The 8,287-nt window shown below is 47.4% G+C and overlaps 1 protein-coding gene across 4 annotated transcripts in view; it reads right to left on the bottom strand.

Annotated features, from left to right (window-relative positions):
• Positions 1-1,392: 1,392 nt before the first annotated feature.
• The window catches only part of ITM2C (integral membrane protein 2C), a 33,121-nt gene continuing 26,226 nt past the window's right edge, over positions 1,393-8,287 (bottom strand). For 3 of the 4 annotated variants that reach the window (XM_056358880.1, XM_056358879.1, XM_056358881.1), the window contains 2 exons: positions 5,061-5,211; positions 1,393-3,770 (listed from right to left, as the gene is read on the bottom strand). In XM_056358880.1, the coding sequence (XP_056214855.1) occupies positions 3,679-3,770; positions 5,061-5,211 (243 nt within the window). In that variant the 3' untranslated portion in view covers positions 1,393-3,678. The remainder of the gene's footprint in view (positions 3,771-5,060; positions 5,212-8,287) is intronic. The other variant, XR_008825229.1, reaches the window with a different exon arrangement.

The raw sequence follows: 8,287 nt of genomic DNA, 5'->3' as shown, positions 1-8,287 counted from the left end.
GGAAGTGGATAGTCCTAGAGTCAAACCAAAACTCCGACTTACTGAGCACTGCCTGGTAAAGCTAAACAGCAGCCACTGAGCCATACTGCAATATGCAAGTATTAAAAGCTAAATTGTATTAGGTGCTAGCTGCCGTCACAGGGACCATATCTTAGGGTTTCAACTGCATCTCTGCCACATGGTTCTCCTAGAGCAGGCTTTACTGCCAAGCTTTTATATGTGCTACTGTTTGGTCAAATAAAGCAGCCTTCTGCCAGAGTGTGAGCAAGATTAGGAGGTAGAACTGACTTATTTCAAGTCTCCTAAGAGCAAGGGGCAATGAACACAACCTCAAGAAATGAAAAACCGAACCAAGAGTAAATGTTCAAAAGCAAACACAAAATTTCACAATACAAGCTGTGTTTTTTTGCACTGGGCAACTCTCAAGGTGGCTGACTTATCGGTAACTAGACTTACAGAACCGCATCAGTCACGTTCTTAGTATCAGCATTTCAGGCTTCAAAAGGCGAACGTGTCTGAAGGGGTCAGGTTCCCCATGGGGAGATGCGGAGTCGCTTCCTCAGCCCAGTGCCGATGGAAGAAGACGGCCATCAGGCAGAGCTGGCTGGGCCACCCTGGGAGAAGCAGCTTTAGTAAACATAATTACTGCAAGATGCAGCTCCCTTCTCCAGAACCCCAATAATTGAAAAAGCATCCAGACACTAAAGACATAAACTCAAAATGCAGCAAAAATGACTGTAACAAGCAAAATGTGAACTTCCTTACTGACTGACCAGAGACTAATTGTGGAAAGAGGAACAGCCAACTTCAGGAACAATATTCTGACACTACCCTACCCAAAGGATGGAAGAGGGGGAGAGAAAGCTCAGGAGAGCACTAAGGGACCCACGATGCTGCACGCAGCAAGGAGGGAAGCCCTCCAAAGGCCTGCCCTGCAGAACCAGCCAGAAGGCAACAGCAGGGGCAGGCCACACGCAGACAGATTTCCACGCAGAAGCCAGGCAGCTGGAGAAGCAAGGCTGAGCGTGAAGATCAGCCACCCACCAGCCACCCAAGCAGCAGAGGTACCTTGCTGTTTCACAGATCTCAGTCTGGCAGTGACCTCCTCACCATGGGCTGCCCTTCAGCCTCCCAGGGAAGTGCAAGGCCAGGGGAAGAGCCCTGCAGAGTGCAGGCATGAGCAGGCACCACAGCGGGCTGCTCAGCCACCTCCCCACACCGCTCTCCCATGACCGTGGGCAGCATCCTCCGCACTGCAGCATCCTCCCACTGCCCAGCTCCAAGCTGCCGCTGGGCTGGCCCTTCCACAGAGATCTGGCTGCTGCCTCCCACAAGAGACAGCTTCACGGAGGGCCTGTGCTTTTCATTCCAAACAAACACACGCTTTACAGATCAGAGGTAAAAGATTTTATTATCCCATAGATTTTTCCTAAGAAGTAAGAGTCCTACCAGACAAAATATACAAAGCATCTTGTATTTTCTTTCTAGACAACTGCATTCTCATTCTATGAAACAGTGACCACATTAGTTCACCTTAAAGAACCAAGGTTTGTCCTGACAACTGCAGATTGCACAGAGTTAGCATACGCAATGACCAGTTATTTCATGCAGAATCAGAAGGAAGGGGGAAAAGGTCTGTATGCTCACCTGAGTGCAGGCTTAGGTTCCTAGAAATTAAGAGAAAGGCAGGGCTTAAATTTACCAGTTTGCTGCACTTCCATTAAGTGAACCCATTCTCTGACACACTTCTTGTCATCCACTCCGCAATGAAAGGTGAGGGCTAGCAGCAAATTATTGTTGGAAAAACACGCTAGAAAAGCAAATACGCCTTTGGCAGTGGGAAACTTTCCTTACCAACCTGCATGAAGTGCACGTAATTCTTCATTTTACATCAAGCTTAAAGCAGAGTGAAACCAAAGCATCCTCCTCTACTTGTTAAAACCTACTGTTTATAGTTGACTAGGTTTATATATAAAAAATAATATTCTCAGCCTCTAAAGACATACTAATTCCCATTAGATTACATTTTGAGATCCTGGTTTGTTTTCACATAATTAACTTGCAGTATTATTACTTAAAAGTTTTATTCTAAAATATATTCATGTTTTTTGGTTCTGCTGAGTTAATGATTGTACTTGCATTTACTTTATCCTTCCTCTTCTAAAACAACAAGCTCATTTCAACAGATGGTGAACAAGTCCCGATTTGCTGGAAACCAATTAACAAGAATGTGCCAAGTTGAAACTCGCCTCATTCTTTCAAGCCAAAAAACTGCCTGCATTTCAAGAACCTAATTAGGTTTAACTATATTTATGGAACAGAGGGAAGAATATTTAATTACTCTGCAATTCTGTCTGATGATCAATAGAAATGCAGTTTCGTTCACACAATTTCTCCGCAGTATATCGATCAGCTGAATTTTGCCTTGTATCAGTATCTGTACTACAATGGTGCCTGCAGATAACGTGATACATGGCTAGACTACAGTAATTGCTATGAAAACAGCTTTCATCAGAGGAGTTACACAATAATACACACTGTTAAAAAAATAAAAAATAATCTGCTTCTCAACTACCAGTTCTGCTGACACCACTTTGTACGTAGACATGGCACCTGATCTGCACACAGATGGGATCTCCGCAACTCAGGAAGACAGGCCCATGTGAACATAACTCATCTTCCCAAGCAAGCAGAGCTGGCCAGGACACACAGGGCTGGAGTAAACCACTCAGCTCCACCTGCAGCCACGGCCTATAGATGGGACATCGGTGGAGCTTTGGCCCCTTGCATCAAAGATTCACCTCTTTTATTTACTTAGGCAGAGTGAGAGCACATCTGCCCAGGATCCACAGCAGCTGCAACTCTGTTAGAGAAAAGACCACACAGCCTTGCACTTCACCCTCTGCTTTGTGACTGGGGAGCAGGGACATGCTGCGCCATTCATGTCATTCCCAGCCTACCTCACTGCCCCTTGCCCTGGCCTCCCACCCACCCTGAACACCCACCAGGATACCCTGCATTGCTCAGTGGGTCACGCTGAGCCATGCCGTGCTCAGGAGGGGCCAGGAGCCGGTCATAAAAGCAACACACAGTTGTTGCTTTTGATGTTTGAAAATCTGGTCTTCAGGGGGACAGCACACGGCAAGCTGGGGCCACCACAGCATGGTTTGGGCAGAAACCCTCACTCTGCTGGGCTTCCTGAATCACCCTGTCTGTAGCCTCACACCTATTCTTTTCCTAAATGCATCTGGTTATGTATTTCTGATCATTACATCAGCATCAAAATGGTAACCCTCTTCTTATGCATCAACTTTCTGTCCTGGTGCCAAGGCAGCCTCAGAGCACTTCTTTCCAGCGCTCCTGTTTCTCAGCCATCCCTCCTACCCCAAACCTGCTCCCAAAAAAAGATTCCCAACCTGTGGTGTGGAAGAAGCTGCATCTAATCCTAGGTTATCTTTGACCACTGTGTAAATTTAAGCCCAGCAAATGTCTCAGGTAGGTAGCAGGGAGAGAAGAGAATCCAACTCTGAGGCCACAATGGGCCCAAGAGGTTAGAGCTGCACAAGCAGGGGAGGGAGTAAAAAAAGTAAGATTACCATGTCTAAAGAGAGGGCCGAAAGCATGTGTGTGCATGTGTGTGCAAGCAAAGCCAAGGAAGGTTACATCTGGAGAGTGTCTTCATGACTTTTTGCAGATAACAGTTTCGACCACAAAAGTGTTCTCAAAGTGACGAATACGATGACAGTTCCCAACCTCACGTCGACTGATACCTAGAAGTGATTGAAAGAGAGGAGAGGGGAAATTCAACAAATGGTAATCTGTAAAAGCTACATCAAGTGGAGGAAGGAAAGCACATGAGATGCAACCACTGAACACTGGAATGCAGGAACACAGCCCGTATGAAAAGCAGCATAATCTGGTCTTTGGAAGAATAGCTGTATTCACTAGGCCATGGTTCTGCTCCAGTAAGAGTTGCCATGAGCTGGAGGAACCGCCTGGAAACAGCTGGTTTCAGCTGGCAGCATCTCAGTGTTATCTCAAAGACCAGAAACCCTCATGAAACTGGCAGAAATCACAGGCTGGTACAGAGCATAGCTCTGAATACAGCTAAGGAGGGCTTAAAATAGCCACCCCTCCGGCTGTCTGCATCCACTGATCCTGCTAAGGCTTCAGCCTCTCTGGGAAACAAGTAATGCTCCCCATGCCCTTAAACAGCAGCACATCAACTCTGGGCACCTCTGCCAGGCAGCTACTGCCTTCTTATAGCAAACCCGGTGGTGCCCTGCTGACAAACAGGACCGTGCCAGGGCTCCACGAGAGCAGCAGCCAGCGTGCCAGCAGCCCCGCACATAACTGTGCAGCTCCTGTGGGGAAAGCATCCACCAACTACAGCCACGGTGACTTCTGCACCCAAACGCATCCCTAGAGATCCAAACCCAAACCGCCTACAGGTTCATGTTTCAGGTAAGACTTTAAGTACAGTATCTAAAAGCAAATAAATACAAATTATGAAATTAAGGAGTCTTTTGCAGCAATATTATATTACATACAGCAATATGCAAGATACATATCGCTGATTTTCATGAAATCATTTTAAGGTAGTCCAGTGTTCCCTCTTCAAAACTTTTTCCATAGTATTAGAAACTTTATTAATTAAAGGCAATTCGCAGACCTAGTCTGCTCCGAACAGCTGCCACTGAAGCAGGTGTCTCCATCAGGGAAATTTTCCAAACAGTTCCCAACAGCACTGCTATTAGTTCAGCCCTGGAAGCCCACATGTAAATGAACTGCTGGTTCCTGCAGTCATTCTCTCCATGTTCCTATTCGGCTGACAGACAACAGAAACACAGCGGCCAGCACCCATTTGCAGAGCAGCATCCCAGATTTGGATTTAGATGACTTAGATGGGAAACATCTTAAAAAGATCTCCTGTGTGCTTACACCCACAGGGAAACCTCCCCTCTCGCCATGAAGAGGCCAGCATGGCTGTAACAGTAGAAATAACAACCGTGATGCGGGGGCAAAGCGAGTTAGGACAGCTGAATGAACGAGGCTCTTACGTCTCCTCACGCTCCTCCGCTTCAGCCTGTAGGTCTCCTTGCCACTGCAGAGCCGGTAGATGAAGGAGCCAAGCTGCTCCATGTCACTGACATGCTCGGTCGCGATCATCTCCTCCTGGATAATGTACGTCTGAGGCAGGTACGTCCCTTTCTGAAATGACAATTTCCACCAAAATAAAGCACAAATGGTGCCATGATCTCCTCCTGTCTCACACAGAGCACCAAGGACTGCCAAACTGCAGAAAATTCATGGTTTGAAGGCTCAAACTCCACTTACAAGGACCAGTTAATGTGCGCCCCTGTCCTTGCAGTAAACTGTCCCATGCTACTAGCACAGGGCACACAAAATGGATTAGATCCAAAACCTGAACGTTCACATATGGGGTGAAGCCAGTGTAGGATCAACCCTGCTTTTAAACTAACCTCAGTTTTAAAGGAGGGTGCGCAAAGCTCTAACTCTGCTAGCACAACAAACCCATCTGGAGAGGGATCAAGGCTCAACCAAAATGCCAGGAACTCCACTGAAAATGTGCACTTTACATTGACTTCAAAAGGCAAAACCCAAAAACGCCAGCCCTGCTCAGATTCCAGCAGTTTCCTGAGTTTTCCACATTTCCCCCTGCTCGGTCCATTCATCACAGCCACAATGGCCTCCTGCCCTTGGAGCCCACAGGAACAGGGACTAGAGATGTGCCACAGGCACCACATTTAGAAACACTGCCCTGCGTGGTAGCGCTAGGCACGCTGCCATCGCCTCGGGGGCATCGTCCAGCGACTCTGGAGCAGTGCAGAAAGGTGGCTCACGCTGGGGACCAAGCTGAGGCAAAGCAGCACACACGAGCTCCCTGCTGTTGGGGTTGAGGCTGCTATGAAGGGCAGGGTGATGAGTGGGGTGCCTGGTGGGAGGACATGGCAGAAAGCCACCAGGGGCTGAAAAAAACGGGAAGAGAGGAAATGAGGTACCTGGGGGTACATCCCAGGGATGGAGACCGCCTCTTTTTCTACATGAAAGGGATCTGCTTTGCACTGAAGACTCTCTGCAAACTGATTTTTGGGTGCTCAGGGCATCTTGCAGCTGTCTGGGCATCACCGTGGCAATAAGCAGCGGTGTTACAAGTACAGCGTGAGCTGGGAGGCACTCCTGAGCAGACTAAATGCTAACGAGGCCATGAAGCAATGACACACGTCTGGTCCCTTTCCCTTAAGAAGAATCAAAGAAATAAAAGAACCTGGGGCCAATATAAATATAATCAAGGGGAAAAGTAAGCAACAGCAGTTCAATTTCAAATACCACCTCTTCAGTTTCCAGCACAGAACTAGTTATCTCCATAGAGATGTACCTGGAAACGTGCCGCCTTAACTTAGTGCTGTGCTGCTGGGCTGGCATAACCTACCGGATCAATAAATCTCTCCTCTAATGCTGGAGGACTAGGCTATTAGTGGAAGTTTGTACTACACTAACACAACAGTTCTGGAAGAAATTCAATTATTGATTCTCAGTGGGAGAGTGAAGGAGAGGGCATGCGATATGTGCAGTTACTGGCAGGAGCTGTCATGCTAACACCCAGGGCAGGGCTCAGGATTTGCCACATCCTTGACCTAGTAAGAGGGCTTAGAGAAGCACACATGCACACAATCCAGTCTCTTCATTGTTTTAAATTTAAATAGCTGTGGCAGCTGAAGTAGTCTGGAATCATCGCTCCTGCATCATAGGACTGTGCAACAAGGATGACACCTTCCATTCTCCACCAAGACTTTTAAGGGAAACTAAAGCTTTGAGCATCTTGCATTCTGCAAAAGGTGTGGATCATCCATCATTTAACTGGGTCATCTCCAACTTCCCGCTGCTGCACAGGGGGAGCATTCCTCCATCCTTTTCTCTCAGGTATTTAGGCAGCCCTGTTCACTAAACTGTCACACCTATAGAGAATAAAGCCTGCAAGAAGCAGCAGAGCTGCCATTTACAGGCAGAAAATCACACACAAGAGGCCTGGTGATACATACACGGTGACAGCAGGGCCAAGACCTGAGCGGGCTCTGGCGCAGCTGTGCCCGCACACAGCAGGGACTGCAGGGCAGGCGCAGGGCACGTGGCAGCCACACTGCACAGGGGCACCCCGGCACCAGGCTGGCCGGTGAGGAAAAGGCAAAGGAGCTTCACTGACTCCTTGTGCTGCCAAGGTCTGCTGGAGCAAACTGCTACATTATTCGCTGGAGTGAGCTTTATTCCTAGAAACAGGACTGAAGCCACTCAACATCTTCAAAACTAAATTTTCAGCTGGGAATTAGTCTCATTCATTAGAGACTGGATTCCGAGATGCAGAGAAGGCAAAAACTCTCTGAGTCGAAGGACCAATGCAGCTCATCCAGCATCTAAAAAGAAGCACTAATGAGCAGTGGAGCAAGTCAGCAGGTGATGAAGGTCCCTGCAGCAGGAAGAAATCTGCCCTCTCTGCCTGACACAAGCCACCAGAAAGGTCCCACCCGTGGACATGAAGATCAAAGGCTTAAAGGAAATTCAGCTGGGGAGGGACTTCGGCTTTATCCAGTCCGGTTCTGAAAACCTTCAAGGATTCCAAGGAGGCAGCACAACCTCCCTGGACAATCTGTTACGCTGCTTCACTGTCCTCATGGTGAAACACTTTTTCTGAGCTCAAGACCAAGCTAAATGCTTAAAAACAATGTCTTTAAGGTACGTGCTAAAACCTCCACAGACAGACTGGACACTTACCCATCCCAATAATCAGAAAGTTATTTAAACCCACATCTGCTTCATACTCTCTTTAAAGAATCAAACACATAAGACCATTTTAATTGTATTTTTATCCCCTTTTTAAATTAGATTTCTGAAAAAGACAAAGCATAATTTTTATTGACTGTGAGTTTGTATCTGTTATTTTAGGATGTGACCAGCACTTCCAATCTCAGTTTTTCGCTGGGGCTCAGCTGTCAGCTTGTGCAATCCTGCCTTTTCCATTTCCCTCTCCCCAAGAGACTGGTCACCTGCCATGATCAGAAGCTGTGGCCAGTTTGGAGAGTTACAAGTTAATGCGTGTTGTACCCCAGCAGGGTTCCCAACATATTTGCCAGACAGTCACAGTGCATGAAATTACGAGGACTGCTAGGAAACAAACTGGGAGTTTGACAAGAAGTAGAGATCAGGCTTCTCTCAAGGCACAACCTTCTGCCTCTGAACTTAACCCCTACAAAGTTCATCACACTGCATG

The sequence above is a fragment of the Falco biarmicus genome, chromosome 13, assembly GCF_023638135.1.
Source record: "Falco biarmicus isolate bFalBia1 chromosome 13, bFalBia1.pri, whole genome shotgun sequence".
In the NCBI taxonomy this organism is placed as follows: Eukaryota; Metazoa; Chordata; class Aves; order Falconiformes; family Falconidae; genus Falco; species Falco biarmicus.
Note: the sequence above shows the minus strand (reverse complement) of the source record. Positions and strands in the feature narration are given on the sequence as shown.